This window comes from Merops nubicus, unplaced genomic scaffold (genome assembly GCF_000691845.1).
Source record: "Merops nubicus isolate BGI_N331 unplaced genomic scaffold, ASM69184v1 scaffold10515, whole genome shotgun sequence".
Taxonomy (NCBI): domain Eukaryota; kingdom Metazoa; phylum Chordata; class Aves; order Coraciiformes; family Meropidae; genus Merops; species Merops nubicus.
The window spans coordinates 18,272-42,994 of record NW_008608974.1 but is presented as its reverse complement, the minus strand read 5'-3'; the positions used below and the strand labels follow the sequence as shown (position 1 = coordinate 42,994).

Below are 24,723 nucleotides of genomic sequence, written 5' to 3'. Positions count from 1 at the left end.
TTTCTCTCTGAGACAGCTACCAAACCTATCAGTTTTACAGCTGTACATGGGGGGTTGTTTGACTCAAGTCCAAATTACTTGAATGTTCCTCCTAGATTTTGCTTGGGCAGTGGATAGATGAAGGTAAGGAAAAGAAGGACTTTATTTGGGCCTCATTTGAAAATGGCCCTTTTCACAACAACAGGTTACAGAAACAACATCCTTTTCTTCAAAACTACTACTGTGATATAATTTTCCCTAAAAGTGAAAAACCCTGGCCTAGCTGAATTTTTGCCAGAAAAAAATGCTCATATCTTCATAAAGTGTGTATCAGTGTTTTATTTCCTGTAGCTGGCTTGACAGCCGCAAAAGAAAACGATCCTTTCTTTAATTTTGACTTTACTCTTCTTGAAAATGGAGGAAAATCCCATTGTACTTTAACTAATAAGACTTTCAGACTAGACATCTTAACTCCTGCAGGGCTAATTCCTCCCTGCCAATTCCTTTGCTTACAATGATTTATGTCCAGTAGCAATTTGGCATGAAAAACAACACATCTGACATTTGTGCCCACAAGTGCTCCATCTACTTACAGAGATGGTGTTTGAGTTAAAAGTTTCTAACAGGTCAACTAAACAGAAGAACATGTAAACAGAGTAAAGTATCCATGTTGTTAGATCCAGCTGTTGGAGCTCTCAGTGCTCCAACTGTCCTTAGCTGCATGTATTTTGATAATGTTAACGGGAATCACACATTTGTCTTCCTCCATGTCATTGACATTGTACTCCCCTACAGCTAGAGCTGAGCAGATCTCAGAATTTTTATTTTCATCACATTTTGTAAGCCCTCTAAGCAGTTCCAATTGCATTTGGAATCCTACAGTGTTACTCACTGCACACATAAAGACTGTAAATTCAAAAAGAACCATATAAGTCGAAAAAAACTTACATCAGAGGCAGAGATTGATGACAAATCCAGACTTGCTGCTCTTTAATGTAATCTATTTGATTAGGCTAGTTCTATCCTTATAGGTATAGTTTCCCCCAGGTCTTTCTGCTTTCCTACATGTTCTTATTTCATGTCTGTTTTCATATTCTTTCTTCTCTTTGCACACACCCTCTGCCAGTAACACTTTCATCCAATTGCTATTCTAATATCTTTTTACTTTATTTTCTATGCCTTTCCCTACTGCCTCCATTATCATCATGATGCTTTCTTAAGTTCTATCAGTCAAAAAATCCTCCCCCAGCTCCTAGTCTTCATTGTGTCTCAGTCCTTAGAAAAAATAGGTAGGCAGATACACATAATACCTTTAAAACCCTAAAGCAATTGAATGGAGTTAGGAAAAGCTGGGGAGCTTCCATTGCTGGAACTCAGCACTGGCACATTTTGGGGACCTGGAGCTTGGGTCAGTTTTCTTCTGGCTGGGAGAAACATTTAGTCTTTCAGTAGGCTTTTCCTCTCTTTTACCTGAATACAAAAGCGACAGTGATGGCAGCTGGGGACAGAAAACTAAGACCAATAAACAAGTTTTGAGTTGGGATTTAATAATTATGCTGTATTTTAAGGAGTAATGGGGCAGTTCCCTACTAAAATACCCTCCTTTTTTCCCTTCTAAAATACCTGCCATTTTAAAGATTGCATATCTCTCTCCTTTATCAGTGGAAATTCTTCTACCAAGCGTTGCTGAACAGGTTTCTGAAGGTCAGGAGAGATTTGATCTGGAGACATTAGAAAAGCCAAAGTACAGATGCTAAATTCTTAAGCAACAAATCTGACTAGAAAACAAACCAAAAATACACCCAGAAGGACTGACTAGCTTAAGGGATTAGTAATGGATTTGCACATCTCAGTCAGTGCCTCAAACCCAGGGCAGGTTAATAGCAAGGAAAGTTCCATCCTTCAGTCAATGCCTAAACACTTGCTGTCTCTTTTCTAGGGCTGTTGTGAGACTTCACTTAGAGAAGACACCTGGGCACTAATCCCTTTAAGACTCCATACATTTTTAATGTTTCTTTGTGAAATCTACTGTGTAAATCTCATCTGTGACCTCTGCTGTTGCCTCACCACACCTTAGTTCATTTAATATTACACAATCTCAACTACCCTGTGACACCATCCCATGCCCTCTGAGTTGTGTGACATAGCACCAGTGGGATCATACAGCTACAGAGAGAATTAGGGACACCCATGGTCTTCTCTGGGACCAGAGTTGAGCTCTAAAAAGTCAAAATGAGCAACAACAACACCAACAGAGAAAAAAACACGCACACCTTCCCACAAAGCTGTGCAGAGATTGATTAGATACTGGCCCTAGTTCCTAATACCCTAATTTCTCATCAAGTTCAGTGTTTACAAAGAAAGCACTGTGAGTACCAATTGTGCTAAGCACTGCAAGTACATACCTGCCACAGCTGGGGATACTGTTAACTAAAGTGATCAGACAGAGCTGCAGGAGATGTTAATGGAGCTGGCTGGATAATTGAAGACATTCTTTCTACTAGAAAATACCACCCAACTTGTGCTTTCCAGTATAAATGGCCTCAGAATGTAAGATAGTAGCTGATCTAATTAACGTAAAGATCTGGACCATTTTTTTTTCTGGAGCTGAAGGAGGGAGTTTGCTTTATTTGAGCACACTTAAATTGTTTATGTGAATATAATACCTGACATAGCTGTTGCCAAGTGACTGGCATTTGCATTTTTTTTTTTTCAGAGAAAAAATTGTAATGGTTCATTTTTTTTATACAGGATATTGAAAAAGCACCAAGGTAAAAATTATTTAGTTGTTTTTTTTGTTTGTTTGTTTGTTTTTTTTTCACTAACTAAATAGCTCGTTTTCTCTGCAGCCCTTACTATTACCCAGAACTCAGTTGCTACGTTCTTTCCTGAAAGGAAGGTTAAAAGCTTTGGAAGACTTTTACTGGAAATAAAATTCCCTTTAGTTAATTGTTGGGAAGCCAAACCACGTGATCCTTCATCAGCCTCATGCATTTCAATAGCAATTCTACAAGGAAGCAGGTTGCAGAAAGGGGTGTGTAATGATTCAAGCTGGCTCAGTTACATGTCCTGGGCTGGTTTTTACTCTTAATAAAGGTTTTCAACACAATATATGTTATTTTAGGCATTTATGTTATTATAGGAAAAGAACTAATCCCGTTTGGACTGAGCACCCAAGGGACTGCATCCCCTGAGTCAGATAATTATATGGGATGATGTCTCAAAAATGGAAGAACAGATATTTACATTGGACCAGATTAATAGATTGAGGGCCTTTCTTTTGATTTCAGTAGGCTTTGGAAGATGCCTCTGCTTTGGAAATCTGCCTGCTGCAGTTATCAGTCGGCTTTTCAAAAGGCTATTATTGGATTTCAGAGAAGCAAGAAAACAAACCAACCCCCCTGAAAAGAAACACACACACAAATTAATAGCAAAATAACTTTCCAGAGGAAGGAATCTGGATTTCTGAGTCTGACCTCATTGTGGTGTCTTTTGCTCTATTATGCCAGAAGCAGTAACTCAGACTCTTGAATTTTTACTTTCTAAGATGTAACTTTTTTTTGGTTGTTTTGTTTATTTTTTCTTTTCCAAATATACCCACCTACTCAAATATGAAACCTTTTTCTCTTAGCCCCCTGTAAATGCAAGCTAGGGCAATTATCCTAAGCTTGCATTGATGTATGATGTTTCACTTGTAAGGAGACTAATCTAAGCCTGCCAGACTCTTTATCTAGAAGCATTTATAGCTGCCAACTCTAATGAAAGTCAAGTGATTGATCTGCTAAGGAGCAGCTGCAGCATCTTCCAGAAAATAGTTTGACACAAAACCAGTGGCAAATCCACAGAAATAATGTTGCTTAGATGCTTATTTGACTTCCCATTTTTCCTTTGGTTTGTTTAAACACAATGGGCTAAGAGAGGATAATAAGGTTGTAGAAGCAGATGTTGAGAGAAGAATTTGTCCCAACAGATGTAATACTATTTGGAAGGAGCTGGAATAGATTGGATATTCAGAGTATCTCATCTGTTTCGAGGATTTTGTGTTCCCACCCAACCCAAAGTTGCAAATATTTTCCTGACAGTGTTTTGGCTGTTTGTCTCATGCATAACAGATACTGCAAACAATTGTATTTTTAGTAGACTGTGGATTCAGTACTCCTGTAACTACTGAAGAGATCACTAGTAAAAATATCTTGCTATTTATCCTATGGTATGACTGCTCTGTTTTGGTTTATTACTATATCAAATATAGTACTTAAGTTCAGTACAAGACACAGGTCCTAAAAGTATCTTGTTCTTTTCAAGCACAAAATCATCCTGTCTGTGACCCTGTATCATACTGGAGCATCATTTGTATTGTCAGTGTATGACAAGATGACAATTTAAAGATAATTTGAAGTGGTTTAAATCCTTCACTCTCTTGAAATCTGCTTGTCTATTAATGGCTTGTAAAGTAAAGCTAACAAACCAAAAGTGGGGTCACTTCAATTAGGGGTTACTCCACTATACTCCTCTTGTTCTGCAAAAATGAAGCAAAGTATTTTTCAATGTTTCTTATTCTCCTGAGGTTTTATAATGGTCCCCAAATCTAAGGCATTAGAGAGAATGTCTCAAGACCCTAAGACAGGAGACCTTCACCTACTCTGAACTTATTCATATATAAATAGGGTTAGCCTTAGGGTCTTGGACACCTCTCTAGACAAGTTATCATTGTCTTGTATGTCTTTGGTTCTTGCACCTCTCATTACCTCCCTCACATGAGGAAGAGTATGAAGTCTTTTAACTTTCAGAGGTGTGAGTGAAGGGAGAGAGCACTAGATGAGAGCACAGCAGAGGGAGAGAGATAGCAACTATTAATGGCCTGATTTGATGTCCTCTAATAATCTGCTGGCTGTGATGTGCCTACACAGCAGCAAGAAGTGTCTGTCAGCAAAGATCAGCTTCTTTTTTTATGCCTTTACTACTAGTACTAATAGCTTAATAGCACAAACCAGCAAGGGAGTGGTGGAAGAAGTGCTGGAAGGGGGAGGAGAAGTGCATGTTGATGGGAAATTACTGAGGAACAAGAGAGGAGTGTTGGTTTCCCCCTCTTAGTTACCAGGCTTCCTACTGGCAAGATCTGGGAGTGTTGACCAAGGCTGCATCTGATGTACTTACTGTAAGAGAGCTACCAGCACCAGGCAGTTGTAATAAATCTTGTCAGCCAGCTAAAAGTGAACCTTGAGACCAAAGGGAGAACTTTATTTGCTCAGCTTCTGAAGACAAGCACATACTTATAAATTTTAGGCTGACTAGAGTTGAGAGATATATATATATGTATATATTATTTGGTATTTATATTATTATCTAAACCCATGATCCCCACATTCCAGAGCTCAAAACTGAGAGATTAGGAACCGTATTCAAGCCCTAATGTTTGCCACACCTTAATTAATAGGTTTATAAAAGAAGAATTATCTATTATAGTGTTTAGTGCTGTTTAGCATAAATATGCCTTAATGGTAGAACTGGCTTCTGTTCACTAAGTGAATAAAGAAGTACCATAAATCTAATTTAGTGGTTATTTAAAGATGAATTTAAAAAAAAAAAAATCAAAATGCTGTCTATTCATTTAAAACCAAAACAGTGGCACAACACCCAGCACAAAAAGTGCACCTCTAGACTCCAGTCTCAAAAATGAATAAGCATAAATTCTGCATTAAAGTGCATGATACTGGCTGGCTGCATTGTCTTTGAGCTGCACTTCTCTTTCACATTTCATCAAAAGAGCATCAAAAAATAATTGAAAATTAGCTTGAAGATTTTAATATGTCTTCATCAAATGAGAATGATGTAATCACTGCTTATTGTGCTGCCTGATAATGAGGGCAGGCCTCTGATGCCAAATCTTTCACTGTCAGCAGGATAAATCACTTTACAAGCTTAAAGAAAAGAAATAAACCTGATAACTGTGTAAGATGTTTGCACAAATCGTAAATATTCATTTGAAGATCTCTCTGATTTTAAGATAAAAGATAATTCAAATTACATTTACATATATTCATTTCATATGTTCTTATATTCATCTCCACATTCTAAAGTCCATTCTTTCATGTATGTGTGACTTTTGCATACACATTTAAAGAACTCATGCACATAACTATTTAATTTTATATTCAGCATTCAAGAACTGTTGAAAGGTGTCATTCTTGCACCTGGTAAAATTTAATATTTTTATTTTATATACACATTTTTATATTTTATGTAGAAAGACATCGATGTGCTGGAGCATGTTCAAAGAGGGGCAACGACGCTGGTGAAGGGTCTAGAGAACAAGTCTTATGAGGAGCAGCTGAGGGAGCTGGGGATGCTTAGTCTGGAGGAGGCTGAGGAGAGACTTTATTGAGTTCTACAAGCACCTGAAAAGATGTTGTAGCAAGGTAGGTGTCAGTCTCCCAAATAACAAGTGATAGGATGAAAAGAAAGAGCCTCAAGTTGCATGAGGGAAGGTTTAGATTGGACATTAGGAAAAATTTCTTCACTGAAAGGGCTGTCAAACCTTGGAACAGGTTGCCAAGGGAAGTGGTTGAGTCCCCATCCCTGGAGGTCTTTGAAAGGTGTGTTGATGTGGTGCTGAGGGACATGGTTTAGTGGTGACCTGTCAGTACTGAGTTAACAGTTGGACTTGATGATCTTAAAGGTCTCTTCCAACCAAACCAATTCTGTGATTCTATGATTCTATTTTTATCCTCAAAAACTTTCATTTCTCATCAGTCAGATCTGATAATAAAAAATTGAGATTCTGCCATCCATTCACAAACATTCTACTTCCACTAAACTCACTGTTATTTTCTGTATCTGGAATACAAAATACTGTACTGAGCCTACAGTTACATTCATGTGAGAAAGGAAGAAATGTTTGTTAATTAATTATATGGATTTGAAGCAAAATGCTGTATGCAATTGAAACCTTGCAGAAATATGAATCTTTATTTTGATATTTATATTTGCTGTCTGTATTTTATTTTATTTTAGGGAACATTTTAGGAATTTGACTGCAATCCAAGGTGCAGAAATAAACTGCACATTGTTTGTCTTCCATTAACTTTTCTTTTTATCCCTCAGCCAGCTACTTTTTCTTCTTTTTGTATAATAATATCATGATGGCACAAGTATAAGAAATAATGATCTGAAAATATAGGAAATTGAGGGTAATTTTGTGAAGGGCAGCTGGAATTCTAGATCTGTAATGCTGTAATGCTGTCCCTAATTTGCTCAATTTTGCATTCAACCTGTCTGTCTCCAGAAGCGTTTGCTTTTCTTCAGAGAAAAATAAAATAGCTCATGAAGTTATTACTAAGCTGGCAGCATGAGAGAATTTTCAAAAAGTTTTTCAAATAAAGTGCATCTGAAGAAATTATGCACTTAGTTAATAAAGATTTTGTAGGTGTGAATGGAAGTTACTGAAGCTGGCTAGTCTTGATGCACTGTGGAGCCTAGTGAGTCAACAAGTCAAATTAAAAAAGAAAAGAAATAATAGATCACTCCACATCACACCTGAATTACAGAGACTACTCTATGTTATGGCAAGATAACTCTGAAAACAGAGACAGACAGTGTGAAATATTAAGCCTAAGGACTGGGATGACATCTAGGAGGTCTTAATGTGGATCTATGAATTTAATATTTGATAAGGATGCTGGCCCAGCAGTTTTTAAATGATTTCAGCATAGTTAATCTGGATTGGATTGTGATTTTTAGTCATGTAAGACAAGGATAACTATTTCAGTTAAGTTCTGTAATTGGTTTTGTGATGTGGTTGCATATATTACTCCTCAATTATATTCTATAAATTACAAAGACCTCAGAGGCATTACCCAACATTTTTAGGGCTGCAAATGATCATTTATTAGTGGTGATGGGGAAGATACATACACTCTGCATCAGTCAACTTCTGGGATTTTCTGGTACTCATAAAGTGCAGACAAATTGCTAGTGAAAATAAAAACTGACTTAGGTAGAACACCAGTTGGATTTGGGGTGGCTGTTCTTTATTGCTCATTTAGGTGGAAATTTCACATCTAAGACCCAGCTCAGAACGATATGGCCTTGCACTGGCACTTATCCCATAAATAACTCCATTTATTTTACTGATTTTACTTTATCTTGCTATCCAAAGAATATTAGATCTATCAAGACAACATTCATCAGATGAAAATACCTACTTTGGATTTATGCAAGTGAGGATTGTGTTTCAACAGTGGTTTTAAGACTCAATTCTGAACTCCAGAACTGTAGAACAATCCAGGTAGGATGGAAAGTCAGGAGACTATTATCTCCACCCCTGCTCAGAGGAACCCATGTTTGCTCAGGGCCTTATCCAGTCTAGTGCTGGATCATTTCGAGGTTGGAGCTTTCACAGCCTCTCTGGGAAATCTCTTCCAATGTTTGACCACTCCATGGTGGAAAAGTTTTCTAATATCTGACAAGAATATACCTTGTCACAATTTGTCACCACCCATCCTGTTGCTGTGCACCTGCTGGGAAGAGTTTGGTTCCACCCTGTCTACAAGGGCATACTAGGCAGCTGCAGAGAGTGCTAAGGACTTTCCTTGACCTCCTTGCTGAATGGACCTGCATCTCCCAGCTTTTCCTTGTACACTGAGTAAAGACCATATCCAAGCCTGTTTTCTACATTACATTCAAGAGTAGTTCATTGTATAGATTTTGCACAGATCTATGTTCACCCCACCAACATTACAAATCAGCTGGATAGAAAAGAGGTCTCTTTGCAAGCCCTGTATCTTCAGCAGTGTGACTGTAATGGCCTGAGCACAATGCCTTTGAGTGCTTGTTTGGGTTGTCTCAGGGGTGGGTAGAGCAGATCTGTGTGACTCTTCAGGAAGGGCTACGTGTAGACTTCCAATACAAAGAGACAAGGCTCCATATCCTGTAAGCAGGTAAGAAAGGAAAACATAAATTATTCTATTTCTCTTTTCAAGGAAGAAGTTGCAGTAACTTGAATGCCCAAAATAGCTACTGCCATTGGTGTTTACTTTATAGATTAATAAATGGAAGCAGAATCTAAAAACTAGACAAAAGTGGTTGATTGATTTGATTTATTCAACGTCCCTACCCAGTTTTAAGCACCTGTTAGAGAACAATGGCCCAGCAGGATCCTGATCACACCTGGGATATCTGAGTGCAACAGGCATTTAGCCACTGGACCCAGGCAATCAGGAGCCCACGCCCCACACATAGAATCATAGAATCATTTAGGTTGGAAGGGACCTCCAAGATCATCAAGTCCAACCACCGAGCCACCAGGGCTCCAAAGTCCTCTGCCAAAACAGATCAGAATCTGTCAGGGTTGGAAGGGACCACAAGGATCTCCCAGTTCCAACCCCTCTGCTATGAGCAGGGACACCTCCCACTAGATCAGGCTGCCCAGAGCCTCATCCAGCCTGGCCTTAAAGACCCCCAGGGATGGGGCCTCAGCCCCCTCCCTGGGCAACCCATTCCAGGGTCTCACCACTCTCATGGGGAAGAACTTCTTCCTCACATCCAGCCTGAATCTGCCCACTTCCAGCTTTGCCCCATTCCCTCTAGTTCTGTTGTTACTTGAGATCCTAAAAAGTCCCTCCCCAGCTTTCTTGTAGGCCCCCCTAAGATACTGGAAGGCCACAATAAGGTCACCTCAGAGCCTTCGCTTCTCCAGACTGAACAGCCCCAACTCTCTCACTCTGTCCTCACAGGAGAGCTGCTCCAGCCCTTGGATCATTCTGGTGGCCCTTCTCTGGACACGCTCCAGCAGGTCCATGTCCCTCTTGTAATGGGGGCTCCAGAACTGGATGCAGTACTCCAGGTGGGGTCTCATCAGAGCAGAGTAGAGGGGGAGAATCACACAGTTTTTCTGTCCACAGGCATTCCTACTTTGTCCCTGCTTTGTGCAAGTGTTCTGATGGAAATAAATTCCAAAGAGACTGGAACCCATTCAGTCTTCTTCTGCACTCTATGTTTGTAAGACTTTCTCTGAGGATGATGGTGGGTATGAAAAATTCAGGTAACACAAAGGTTTTAAAGCCATTTATAGATCAGCAGCTCTCAGAAAGGTGGGTAAAAAAAAAAAGGAAAGTGATTCATTTACACTTGGATTATTTACACTTGGAAAAAATTCTTTTTCTAAGTTAGCAGTAAGATACCTGTGGATCAATGAAAGGAATTATTTACCCAGAAAGGAGGGACTGAAGTGACTTCTCTGTTGTTTTGAATTGTGCTCCATGTCAGCAAAAGGTCTGGGCAGCTGTAAAGTGTCTGTTTTGAAAGCTTCATTTAGAACCACAAAAAAGTGAGTCTTTTCCCTCCATCCAGTACTAAGACTGGAACACGGTGTGGCAGAAAATCACTGATTTGTTATTGCCTTCTTCTGAGCCACATCCTGGCTGCTAGAAAGGAGGAGCATGCAGTGGTAAATCACAATAGAATTATACATATAATACACAGGAACACAGAAAAAAAAATCCAACTCGTAAGAGCAGAGAAAATATATAAAAGTTTGCAAAATATTCCAGCCAAGCACCTTCAGCTTCGAGTCTGTAATTCACCTGTCTGTTCAGGAGTGGCTAACTGCTCTGGGAACAATTGGGCTGTCTTGGCTGTGGCTGGGAAGAAGGTAACTTCCTTCATGGTGCTGTGTTTTCTCTCTGCCATCTTCTGATTTTCTGTAGCATGTTACAGCTTGTGTCTAATAACTTGTGACTGAGAGACCTTAGAAGACCTCAAAATAAGGGACTTTATGATAAACTGGGACCTTAAGATAAGATAGGTCCTTGAAATAAGCTAGGACCAAGGCAGAGCAGCTCTGCTGCATAAGAAGGCAGAGATGGAGGGGGCCATCCGAACAGGAGCTGAGGGGCTCAGCTCTTTGCTGTGGGGAGGAATCTGTGGGTGTGGTTGGCACTGAAGGGTTTGTAAATCGAGGTGGTGGGTGCTGCCAACCAAATCTCTTGGGCACGTGGAGACAACCCAACCTCTCCACCATGTCAGAGAAGGTCAGAAGATAGCAACTCCTTGATAACCTACATGCCACGTTTGTGTTTATCACAGACTCCTCTTGGCTGCTGTGGAGGTGCTCCATCTTAAGAACAATATTTCCTCTGACCTTTCCACTGCAGATAGGACACATGCTGCAACATGAGGCCTGTACAGCTGATATGGGTCCTGCAGCCAAGCCACTATCAGGTCTCCATGTTGATGTCTTGACTGGTACCACCTAACTGATAGGATGCAGACCTAGAGCCTGTGGGTCAGCCTCCTCCAGACAGGGAGAGGTCATGCCAAGGCTGGCACTGGTTGATCACTGATTTACTTCCTCCTGGGAGAGGAGAGGTGCTTGCAGAGTTGTCATAATGGGCTGGCTGAAGGGATAGCAAAACCAGACATACATGCTCCTAGCTACCAGACTTATGCTGCAACACCTCAGCTGACCTTTGGCTGTCATAAGGACATGAGAAAATGAAACATGGTGCCATAGGGATATCACTTTTCCTGTATGAGGCTCTCTGCAAGCTCTGCATGCAGCTTGGGGACCTGGAGGCCTCCATTCTCTGGTGGCTAAGATTGTCTCCCCTCTGGCATTTGCATGAGCCCAACATTTCCAGAGAGTTCTCTCAGAAGCAAACTGCATTGTCTCTTGTCTCAGGATGATGGATTTAGAAGCAGTGTGTGAACTGGCAGGATCACATTCGCCACCAGACTCACCTGCTCTGATTTTTCTGTGTGGAGTGATGCTCCACAGGATGTAGATCTCTGAAAGATGTACATTTCAAATGGCTTTTGTCTTTGCTAGAATTCATCTAGCTCCCTATAGGATACTATAATCTACTATTGCATGTGTGCTTCAAATTATCAGACGATTTCTAAGTAGCTATGCTAACAAACCAAAACTGGGTGGAACAATTCCAAGTCACTAGTGAAGTCACTGTCAGCATTGAAATGCTGTGGTGCATCAGCAACAGCAGAGTGACTCACAAGGTTCTGTCATTTAATCCTGTTCCAGTAAGCCTCCACCTGGGAAGATCCCTAGGCCACCCCACCCTCACAGGCAGGCACTGCCCAGGGAGAGACATCTTCTTTTACTCCAAATTTCCTTTTGCTTTTGGTCCACACCTCCATGTCTTCATTACATACATGTTCTTGCCTTGAAGGTACCATAACGTGCCACTGCAAGGCAGGAGCTAGGTGAGTAGTGGCTTGGTGTCTGTCTGCTAGGTCTGCAAAGGGCACAGCTCTACTGGCAGCACTGTGACTGCAATGATCACTTCTATCAGTTGTGGATCTGGCATGAAATATCCTCAGGCAACCATTTGTGGTGAGAGGGATAAAAGAAGGTCAAGGAACCTTATAAACTGACACAACACAAATGCAGCATGACTCTGCACATGGGGTTGACTTTCTTCACAGGAACTTAGTGATTTCTAAATGTGGGTGTAGCTGCTGCAGATAAGAATGTCTATGAAATCAGAGACTTCTGAAATCAGAGTTGTTAAATCACAGTTCTTGATTAGTATTGAGAAATGGGATGGTGAAGGGAGGCTTCTCTGCAAGAGTCCAGGCACTTAAGAAAGCCTACCAGGCAGAGGACTGCTGTTGAAAGTGTAAAGTGATGCAGTTGTCATCTCAGTGAAGTGGTTTTGCCTAAGTCACACCACCTAACAGATGGGACCAGCTTAGATTGCACCAAGGGACAGGTAATACAGCTCAGCAGAGCCTTGATTTGTTGTGGACAGCCCTACATCCATCCTGCAACTGTAGGGCTTTTAGAACCACGTAGAAGCCTAGAGTTATGTTGACATCTAGGCACCAAGGTACCCTAATGTCCCAATCAGTCTGAGCTCTCAGGCTGTATTTAACATTTGCCATTGACCATAAACTTAAGAGACACTTCAGCTGCAACATTACAGTAGAGTAAGGTTGTAATTCTGCAGTATGGGAAAGCAACGGTTAGACAGAGTGACTCCTACAGAAGGGACTCTGTGGATCATTATGGAGAGAAGCTGGAGCTGTGGAAGGGACTACACAGCTTACCTCTAACAGTGGATTCCCTGCCTGAATCCCTGCATTGGAGATGAGTCTTGCACATTTTGTAACAGCAGCTGTGTTGGATATTCTGCACTGAATTGGTCTTGGAAGATGTCACTCCCCCATCACTGTCACAGGACCTGTGTACAAATTTAACATAGGTGCAGAGGGATAAATTTTATGGACATAACTTCTACTAATTTCAGGTGACCAATGTGTATGGTGGAGAATTAGAGCAACAAAACCTTATGACCAAGGGTGCCAGTTTTACCTCTCCATTCATTAATCAGTATGAAAAGATTTAAATATTTCATGGTTTAGAGCATTTTAAAAAATGAGAACACTGATGCTCGATAGTGCTAGCTAGAAACATTTAGAACCCTGTGGATGTACATCTGTATTCTGACTCGTTACCAACACATATGATTTAATCTGGATGTTTTCCACAATGTCACTATTTCTTTTAGCACATGCTATCTGAGCTGTTTTTGGAGGTGAACACTATTTTGATTGGCCTCAGTTGAGAAACCTTCAGCTGAAGGAGAAGTACATGGACCTGTCTTTTATCAAGCAGATAAGAAAATAGTGAGCCTGAAGTGGAGGTGTCAGGGCAGGTACAAAATGTTCAAGCTTTTTGAGTCATTTAAAGCAACAGAAAGAAGACAGTCACTCAGATAAGGATAAAGGTGGGAGAAGTTAAGTTGGATATGGAGGCAGAAGGAGCTGGAATGAAGCAGCATAGAAGTGCATTGTCCAGCTAACAGCCTGCAATTTCTTCAAACCAGAGAGAGGCCCCAAACTCCAAACTGAACATTGCTTTCCTGGTGTTGGGAGAAGCTCCTCAGAGCCTTTGGCAGCAATCTAGGCAATAGATAGAGGAATTCTTCAGTATTAGCTGGCCATGCCTGTGTACGTTTGGTTCAAAATGGACCAGCTGTAGCCTACACTCTTGTGTTTTAATACTGATAAAGTCAAAAATTAAAGTTGGATAGAGGACTTGGCACGGCATGCTTAAACCTGTGCTCTCTTCTTATAATGTAGCTATAACAATGTATTTTTTATGCCAATATAGTTAGTGTAGTTTTTCCAATAGCTTAATAAGAAGGTTTTTTTTTTTTCCTTCAAGGTGCTGAATACTCTTTTTTCCCTTAAATTATTGAAATTCAGGATACAATACCCTTGCAGGGGTAAGCCCTATTTTCCAAATCCAGGCAGAATTTGAGGAAGACCAGCTTCAGTTTGATTCCCCTGGTTTAACATTGCACATGCTGAAAAGAGAAAGCAGCACAAAAAGCAAACGAGGTGAGTTCAGAGGATTGGAATTGTCTTTTTTACAGTATTGCTTCTGTTTTACACCTTGTCCATTACATTTGTGAATGATTAATTAAGTTCTAAGTGATTAGATTAGGCAAATGTGCTGACTCAAAATAGAATTGGAATGGAGGAAGAAATGAAAGGGAAAAGGCATAGTAAATATACAAAGCCTTTTGCAATAAGCTTTTTTTTTGCTAGGTCAAGGTAATAAGGTTTCATTAGATTAGGGCATAAATGCATTTAGCTGGAATGACAGCTGCAAAATAAAACTTAGAAATATCTGTATTCAGACTAATAGAGATGTTCAGAACAACACAGACACAGGAATTATCATGCCTCCAAACCTACTTTATATACCTGAAGTAACCAGAGTGAAGACTGTTGACAGAGGATAGGTTTTTAAGGATTTAGACCCCAAATCATGAAGAAATAGCTTAGGTTTTCAGACTGAGAGCAATAGAAAAAATGTTCTCACCACTGAGAGATGTCCCAGCTCCCACTTGAGCATCAGTACGCATGTTTCTTATACCCTCACTTCTTGTTTGATTACCTCCTGGAAAGATTCTTTCACCTCCTTCCATCCCTAATCATAGGGAACATCTCTCCAGAGCATTTTTTTCCCATTATTTTAATCCCCACCTGGTCCTGAATATCTGGAATTTGGAGTTTACTGATGGCACGGGGCACATTTTGCAGGTAGTAGCTGTTCAAAGGCAACTTCATAGGCAACACAGGTGAGAAGATCTAGACTTGCTGACTTCTCTTTGACTGGTAGGCTGCCAATGCTGCAAAGAGAAGAAGCAGGGGATAGGAAATCAATCTTACTGTGCTGGCTTTTCTAGAGAGTGGATTAGAAAGAAACAAGTACAGTAGCTGCCAACTGTCCTTACTCATTTTGAGTAATCTTGACTGCTCAGGTGTTTCTTGGAAGCCCATCTCTAATCATTAACTTCTCACCATGAGTCATGGAAGTACCTTTGGTAGCCAGCTCCCTTGACCAAATCTCAGTTATGATAAATAATAAACTGAGAATTGGGACCTTGGTAAACTTGGTAAATTCCTGAAGGGCTGCTTTATTTTAGAACAAGATTTGTATGCAAGTTCTCAAGTCGAGTTGAAGACGTTGAAGGGGCTCAGCTGAATATTATTGTAGGAGGTTTTCAATAAGAAGAGTGTTTCCATCCTTGGAAACATTCAAGGTCAGATTGGACGAGGCTCTGAGGAACCTGATCTAGTTAAAGATGTCCCTGCTAAGTGCAGGGTGGTTGGACTAGATGACCTTTAAAGGTCCCTTCTAACCCAAAACATTCTATGATTCTATGATGATTCTATGATTTAAGAATCTTCAACCACTTCTAGTTGTGAAACACCCAGGATCAAGCCGATGTATTGTATCTGTTTTAAATTTGTGATTCTTGTTGTCTGTACTCTTCTTACAGAGATATATCACAGTTCAAGAAATGATTGTGTCTTTAAGTGTCTCCGTTTTTAAAATGCTGAAATTCTAAAGTGTTCTAGAAACTAGTTCCTTAACACCACAAAATTCAAACATTTGGAATCAATTTGCAATTTGAAAATTCAGGTTGTTGTATATTTAGTAAAACAAAACAAAAAAACATTCCATTCACATAAAAAAATACATTGGTTTTATAGTCATAAAAAGAATTTTCAGATGTAGTTTTTTTCTTTGGAAGCTAAACCAGCTTCCCATGAAGTATAACTTATAGAATAACCATTAAGCATATTTTAAGGCAATATATAATGTTCATCCTTGTGATTTTCTGCAATTGATACATTTTGACTATCACATCATTACTTTATCTGGAGAGCTAATAAATGACAAATGACATGCACTTTTTCATGACTCTGCATTTCAGGTATTTATCAAATTACCTCTAATATTTCAGTTGCCTTTATCAGTTACCTGGAAAAATCAATATCTGACAGGACTCCATGGTGTGTAATGAAGTATATAAGCATGAAATTCGTATTGCTCGGTCTCAATTTGTCACTTCAAACCATCTGACTTAGAAGTGACTCTTAAATCCTCTTGTTATTTCACCGTTATCTGATTTGAAGAAATCCAAGACTTAAGCAAACATGTCCAGCTCCAATGAGGCAGAACTCATTCACATGTTTAAGGGGATTCCTTTCACCATCAGGTCTTCTCCAGAACTTTTAAAATCCTTGGATACTTTTGATGCTAGAGATGATGATGTCCTTTTGGTTTCCTATCCCAAATCTGGTAAGTTCTACTTTTAGTTATTAATTGCAAGAATTCTCAATTGTTTTCTTCATGTTCTCTGTTTAAACTACTTGGGAAATATCTGTGTACAAGAAGCAAAGAAGGATGTATTACTATGTGAATATACTATTCTGTCAGCAAGTGTTCAAGTTACAAAAAAAAGGGGGGAGGGGCATTTATCTAAATTTGATTCTTTAAGTGAAAATAATTAAAGCTGTTTTCATATTGGAAAACAAACAAATATTTATTTCTTGTAAGCAAAATCTGTACTTGAAGGATTTTCCTGAGGACTTTCTACATTCAATTATGAGACAGTCAAGAGCTGTATCAAGTTATTTGTATGGCTCTTGTCTGTAGATTTATTAATTTCTTATTCCCTCTCACCCCACCTCACTTGCACACAGAAGCACCCATCAAAGAAGCTCTATCAGTGCTCCCCAAATATATAGGCTCAAATTACTATAAGGAAAAAAAATCCCAGGTTATTCTAAAATTAATGATAAAAATAATATAGTCCCTTCTCAGCTGACGAGCAGTTTGTCTCAGGAGATTGATTTGGTACCAGTATTAAGACTTCTCACAAAGTTACTCTGTACTTCAGCTACAGCCCTAATTTTCCCAATATTTATGCATTTGGAGCCAACAGGATTCTTGAGTTATGTAAAACTTCTCAAATCTGGGGGACTAGAAGTATCACTTGTGCAGTAGCAAGCTGATTGGATATGTAAAACATGTTCCACCTATTTTCTCAGCAATAAATCTTCCTTTTATTTATTTTTTTTTTATTACTTTCCTGCAGGCACTCACTGGCTTGCAGGAGTTATAACCAAGCTTTACAATACTCAAGTTACACTAACATCTCCCATCGAATTTGGAGACATATCCAAACTGGAGGAGCTGAATAAACTCTCATCACAGAGAATCATCCCAACACACTTAGACTACAACATGTTACCTCCAAATTTTAAGAATAAAAAATGCAAGGTAAGGCAAAACCCTATAGATTAAGTAAGGTATGTTAAGAGTGTGTTAGGAATCTATTTTGTCTTGTTGTTCCTTAATAATTTTTGAAAGATTTAGAGTTTCCAGAAGTGTTTGGCTATGAATTTTGGAGACAATTAGGTGTCCAGTAGTCAAAGGCAGCGTGAACAGTGACTTGAGCTGGGGACTGTGTTCTGCTCCTGCCCCACTGCTCCCATGGGGTGATTTGTATACCAGACACCACACAAAGTACATAGTCTTTTAATCAGAAGTATATTTTTAGTCATGGAGAGTGTTTTCATGGTGCCATTTCCTACTGGGTGAAGCATTTGCTTAGAAAATAGTTATCCTGCATACTTATGGGCTGTTCTGGGGATAAAAATACTCTGCCCCTCCTACTGCAGCTTTGTGAAGACCCTATAAAGGAGACATTGGAGAAACAAGAATGGGAATGTGGTAGGTGGATTTTGACCAGAGTTTTGGGTTGCTCCCACGCTAAAGTGTGAGGTCTTAAAAAAAATCAGCTCTGGGTCTCAGGTTTTAGGTTAGAAGTGGAAAATTTCAGAATTACTCAGGTTACTACTTTTGGGACAAGGCTAGTGTGAAGGAAAGGCAAACATTTGTGGTTTGCAGCTGTCCTGTGAATGTTAGTTAGTAAAGGGTTTCATATGTTAGGCTTGTGAGATAGTATGCTGGCTCATGAGATAAAATGAGCACAGCCTCTTTCGTAAAACATAAACATTACTCAGCTCTGGGACACACCTCTGTCCACATGGAATTGTTTATTAACCACTACTGACTCCTGCCTCACCAGGGGCAAAAGCATTTCTGTTTCAATGGTGTGGTCACTGAGGGAGGAATCCAAACGCAAAGAGTTTTGACACTGCAAACTGCCTGTGAAAATGCTGCATTTACTCAAATAGCTCCTCTAAAAGAAAGATATTATATCCATAACCATATTATCTTCATCTACAGATGATCTACATCAGCCGAAATCCAAAAGATACAGCAGTTTCCATGTTTCATTACTACAGAGACAACCCAAATCTTCCCACTGTAGACACCTGGACTGCTTTCTTTGACTTGTTCTTAAAAGGAGATGGTAAGGAAATGCTCCATCTTCTCCTTGCAGCTCACATTGGCCTGTTTGGCACAGAAAGTGTTAAGAAAGATGAACTGCAAAACTTCCTCATTGAACTCCTTATTCCTATGGCTTTAGTTGGGGTTTTCTTTCAGGATAAATTCTAAAGCCAAAATAAGTGATCAAATAATAGGCTGCTATCTTTAGACGTTTTGATAAGTGGCTGCATTATTCCAGCACCACTGCCCTTGGCAGGTTTTGGCTGCTCTTTGACATACCCATTAAAAAACATTCTCACAGACAACTACTGATTTTTTTTTCTTCCCACAAACACTCTGAAGCCCCTGACAACCTGTTGATGCTGATGTGGATTTGCCTGTGTTAAAACCTTTCCATCCTTGTCTTGTGAACCACAGTGAGAGACTGCTTCCCACAAAGAGTTTAAACCATGGTGGAGGAGGTGTCTTCTCTGGAAGGCGGCCTTGGATGGCCTTCAAAGGGAGTCTAGATGCTTCCATAAAGCCCTGCTGGATGCACTCTGCATGATGTGTTGTTTTAGCAGTGGGGTCCAAAGGGCAAGGCCAAGAGTGAGACTTTTATGAGTGGCGGGCAGTAATTGGCACAGAAGCTCAGAACAGGGCCACGTTTCAGTTACCCACTCCCATTTTTAGTGTTTTATTACTGCTGTTACTGCTATACAACCACAGCCACGATAACAGCAACAATGATAGACTGCCCTGAAAACGTGGAAAGTGCCAATGTAGTCATCATGGGTTTACATCAAAGCTCCAGAAGTCAATTTGTCTACTGTCCTGTGTGGGCTTTGGCTCAGATCTTGTGTTCCTAGTTCAGAGCAGCCCTAAGGCACATGCTTCAGTGATTGGTAGGACCTTGGCTTGTTTTGTATCAACTATAAACATACAACTAAGAAAAAAAAAGAGGATCCTATGAATTTTTAAATTCAGATCCTACAGTCTATAATCTCTAACCTATAATCTCAGTCCAGAACAAGGCTGAGGACACACAGAGACAACTGTGGTGCCTTCCCTGGAGTCTCTGAGGCTGTATGCTGTACCCCTGAACCCAACAGGGCTGTTCAAGCTATTGCTGGTCACATCCTCATTGTGGGTGACCAGGAGAGCAGGGTTTAGCTGGACACTAAGCAGCACACATGCCTTGGAGTTAGACAGCTACAGTCTGGTACATGCAGCAAAATACTTCATTACACCTCAAGGTTTGCAGCCAAAATTATGTCTGTTACAGCATCACACTTTTTTGGGAGTGGTTATGAAGCAAAGTCAGTGTTTGGAGAATTCTGGCTGTGATTGCTCTGTCCAAGCCTCTTCTCATCACCCTATAGGAGCCTTTCAGCTCAGCTTTCAATGCAGCCTGTCTTGTCTTTCAACCAGAAGGGTCAGAATGATTTTTTTTTTTAAAGAAAGCTGAAATTTAGCTCTCTTTCCATGGCAAAAGGAACAAGTACTTACAAAACAAGTACTATGAGTCCACTATGAACCCATTAGCTATCTATGTCGTTGACTGAATGATGTATGTGCATAATAACTTCTTTACATAATTCTTCTTTGATTTTAAAAAATATTAAAGATTCCTCTCCGCTAGGACAAAATAGAGCTAACAAGAGAGTGCTCCATTTAGAAGACTTCTCATGTCATTTCCTAGTGAAGTGATGGTATTTCTAGCTGTGCCCACAGTTATGCAGACATTTGCTGAGGTGCTCAGATCTTGTTAGGCCAGTACATTTCCCTTCCTTAGTGGCCTCTCCTGAGATTTGGAGCCTCTTTGCACTATAGAATCGTATCTCAGAACAGTATCTGCACCTCTGATACAAAACCAAATTCCAACAAGAATGGCAGCTGTAAGTTTCAGTCACATCACAAAAAGAATTGAATCCATTTTAGAGGAATACAGGGGACACACTAGGAAGAGATCATTCCCCTGAATGTGTGAGATACAGTCAGGAGTTATTTATGAATAAAGTTTATGTTATTCTCTTTTACACGATTTTTCTTCTCAGTTGTCTGTGGATCCTGGTTTGATCATTTCCTAAGTTGGGAAGAGCATGCAAATGACAAAAACATCCTGTTTTTGTTCTATGAAGACATGAAGAAGGTAAATAAGCTCTCTGCTCTTATTTCAGAATATATTACTTGTAAATTAACGTCATTAAAATATCAAAGAGCAAATTATAATGGAAAAGGAAAAAAGGAAAATGTGAATGTATGAATTTGGGCATATTTTATATTTGCATAGAACATTATACTAGTGAGCTAATTCTGACTGCACAAGTTATAGAAATATTAATTCCTGTGAGGGTTTAACTTCATAGATGCAGGAGTGGGACACATACTACATTATTTTCCTTGGGCTATAGGAAGAATTTTAAGTTCCTAGTTCTTGGTCCTGTGGAAAGGCAAACCCAGGACATCTGTCGAGGGCCACAAAATGGCTATGCCTGTTATTTAGGTGAAATTTTCAGAAAATGATGTATGACAACAGAACTACTTGTGGTCAGTTGGACTTGTGCTCCCAGTAAAGAACAAAATCAGAGGCTAAGGGGGCAGGAAAAAAGTTTTTGTGAAATGAAATTACTATGCAGAAAATTCAAATACCAACATACCTTAGCTTTCAGAGAATGGATTTTTGGATGAATAGAAAACACTTTCTAGTGTTTCCATTAATCTGGTTTGGTATATTTTGGGGGAAAATAAAAAAAAAAGATCCAGTACAAGGAATTTAAACAAGCCTTTTTGGATCCTGAGTAATACTCTACTTACACAAAAGCTGGGCTTTGAGTATCTCTCTATTCCCAGTGAAATAACTCTGAGACACAAGAATGCTTTGACTGAACTAGGAGTAAAATTGGCAATGTAACTGTGTTGGATATCATATACTCTGCATTGACTTTTTTCTGTGAGTATGGATAAGAGGGGCATAAGGCTTATTGTAGCTGTCATCTACACAGTCTAATGGCATGTTTAGCTTTCCTTGAAAGCAAATAAATCTGTGATAAACTTAATATGTAACAAAGGATCATTTTCATATCAGCTAAAAGTCTCATAATCAGCTTAGAAATACAAAAGCTTTATTTTTTTGTACTTCAGGATCTCTTTAAGATTGTAAAGGAAATGAGTCTGTTCCTGGGTTTAAACACCACTGACAATGATATCCAAGACATCTGCCAGAAGTCTTCTTTCTCAGAGATGAAAAGTGACACAGAAAAGGAAAACAGTGATCCCAACCACACTGTTTGTGCACTGACATCCAACAGGAAGCTCATTTTCCGAAAAGGTAAGTTCCCTGGGCCAGGTTTAACACAGCAGAAGGAGGAACTAGAGAAGGATTTAGCAGAAGGAATTCAGCTAGAAGCCACAGTCCAGGTCTTTCCTGGGCTGCAGTGCTGCTCTGTGTCAGCCTCAGGAAGCAGTGGCAGGATCTTGCAATTTGGAGCCATTTTAAAAGTCACTTTCTTTCTAAATTTGCCGTTTGCAAATCCATGCTTAAAATCCTTTTTTTATACTAGAGAAGCATGGAAGAGCCTGAAAAACAGTCTGACTGATATTGCTCGATGGGAGCTTTGGAGATAAAAGGAAGGGCTCACAAAGCATTACTCTTTATCTGTTGTTTTTTTTTTTATCTCAGAGTTGACCACCTCAGTCTTTTACAGCCTGTCCCCTTGAAATTACCTGCAAAGGTCACTTAGTTTACTAGAATGAGAAAGAGCACGACACCTTCCTACCAAAGGAGACTGCTTGTAGCCTTTATCCTCTGCACCATCTCTTATCTTACTGAAATGTTCCTGAAAAAGGAATATGCTGACAATGACAGCAATGAAAAAAAGGATGACTCAATCACCTGATGGCCTCATAGGTAGCCTTCAAACCTTGGCCAAGCCGGAATCCACAGTAAACACTTCAGTAGTGCTTAGCTCAAATGTAACTTTAAATTACCTACAGGAGCTGTTTTCCTGCTTCTGGCATTTCAGAAGGTTTCTTGGATTTGGATAAGTATCTCAAACCCATCATGTTTAGGTGGATTATTTTTACTCAGTTATTTTTTGAACAATAATCAACAGTTTAAAACTAAGAGCTGTTTAATACATCGGGAAACGGTGCATTTTGACAATTCAGAATGTTTTTACCAATGAGCTGAAGCAAATGCCCAAATACAATCTGTCAGCAAAAAAATCAAAAACCTCAGAAACACTTTTCTAAGCTAGTGAACTTTGACAGAGCTATGTTGAAAAATCTGAAAAATCCCAACAGCTTCACTTCCAAGTGATTCCTATGCAATCCCAGGCTTTTAGCTAGCTTCAGACAGTTTACAGAAGTTTTGTGTGTGTCTATATATTATTCTTCAAGTTCTCTTTTCTTGTTCTTGCTGGCCAGAATGCTGGTTTAGTTGGCAGTTTTGGGATGCAGGGTCTTTAGACGATGCACATGAAGGGAAAGTGTAAGCATTTTCACATTAGAGTATGTCAGTCTAAAACAATTTCATTTTTGGTCGAACTGGATGACAGTTGAAACACTTTACTGAACATGAATGTGTGTGGTCACCCACTTAAGGAGTGGGACATCTCACCCATACAAAGCCCTAAAGAGTGGGTGTAAGGGTGGGATTCATCTATCATTCAGGTCATTCTTGGCTCCTTTTTTAAGAGTCTTCTTTAGTCAAAGTTGTTGGCACTCAACTAAGCCTGAAGCTGAAGGTTTAATACCCTTTATGGGTGGTGATGCAACTGCTTCCATCAGAGTCTTGCCAGACTGATAATAACTCATGGTCATGACCTACTGCACTCAAGATCATGACCTATCACAGAGGCTATGGGTAATAATAATTAAAAATTTGTGCCAACTGCAACATTAACAAAATCATTTCCTGTACTATATTTTCCTACTAGCCTCACTGTTTGTTTTCTGCCTCCACTCTCCTAGGTGCTGTTGGTGACTGGAAGAACCATTTCACTCCAAAACAGAATCGAAGGTTTGAGGAGATATTTAATGAGAAGATGAAACTCAGCGAAATGGCAAAAAGCTTTACCTATGAATTTTGACTCTGTGTGAAGAACAATATTCAGTTATCAACAAACATAGATAGAGCAATTGCTGGGAAATTCTGAAGGGGGGCTCCCATTCAGTTTGCAGTCCTCTCAATAGCAAGGATTGTCAATATGAGATCTGAGGACAGGAAAACTCTGACACAATGCCAGAGCTGAACTCAGTTTTCAGTGGGCAGATGTTTATGGTTTTACAGAGCCAGGTGTCAGACCCATTTTTCTATTTTATCATTTATTTATTCTTTGCCCTAGAGGGATACAAATGGACTCTTTAGACCTGATTTAGACATTTTACAAAAGATGTTAAGAAAAAAAACAAAACAAAACACAAGATCCTGTACAAATCTGAATATATAAAAAGTCTAAAAACACATCATTAGAAAATGACCAAAGCTTTGGCCCCAGACTCACTCATTCCCTGATCTATCATGATTTGGAAAGTGCCTCTCTTATTGGACCTTGTTACTGTACTGAAGCTAAAAATTGCAGCTGTACCTTTGAAGATCTGAAGTGAAGTTTGTTTATAAAGTGTCTTTTCTTTTTTTTTACACAATATGTAGCTCTTTGATGTAACTTATTTCTGGGTTAGGTACTGCATAGTGTTTCTGTTCTGAATGCAGCTGACATAAATCCATGTCGATTTCTGCACCATATGTTGGGGATCTATAAACATGTTTGTTTTCTGTTTTGACTTTCTTCCTGCAAAATGCTTGTTTCCTGTGTTTTGAGGAGAACCCTTTCATTTCACAGTCCTTGTGCAACACAACTCAACAGTTCCACTGTGGCAAATAAAACACTACTCAGAGATAGTTTAATCTGAACATGACTTATTTATTTACCCTGCCCTGATAAGACAGATTTTTCAGGAATCTGCTGTCTGTGCTCATGTCCAAGGGACTGATCTAGGAACCCAGTGAAGATTTTTCTTTTGATTTATTCAGTCCTCACATTCAAGTTCCTTTGCAGTTGCCTTTAAGGACTCTTCTCCCC

The 24,723-nt window shown here is 39.6% G+C and overlaps 1 protein-coding gene across 1 annotated transcript; it reads left to right on the top strand.

The window, feature by feature from the left end:
* Positions 1-16,452: 16,452 nt before the first annotated feature.
* On the top strand, positions 16,453-23,730 carry LOC103773098 (sulfotransferase 6B1-like). Its single transcript, XM_008940455.1, has 6 exons — positions 16,453-16,597; positions 17,397-17,581; positions 18,554-18,680; positions 20,695-20,789; positions 21,782-21,968; positions 23,612-23,730. The coding sequence occupies exons 1-6, from the start codon at positions 16,453-16,455 to the stop codon at positions 23,728-23,730; spliced, it is 858 nt and encodes a 285-aa protein (XP_008938703.1).
* Positions 23,731-24,723: the final 993 nt, after the last annotated feature.

What these genes read in the sequence shown, in the direction of transcription:
- LOC103773098 (XM_008940455.1), top strand. Translation starts at nt 16,453, where the DNA reads ATGTCCAGCTCCAATGAGGCAGAACTCATTCACATGTTTAAGGGGATT. An exon ending in TTAAGAATAAAAAATGCAAG is followed by an intron (nt 17,582 to 18,553) that starts GTAAGGCAAAAC and finishes CTTCATCTACAG; the next exon opens with ATGATCTACATCAGCCGAAA. An exon ending in TCTATGAAGACATGAAGAAG is followed by an intron (nt 20,790 to 21,781) that starts GTAAATAAGCTC and finishes TTTGTACTTCAG; the next exon opens with GATCTCTTTAAGATTGTAAA.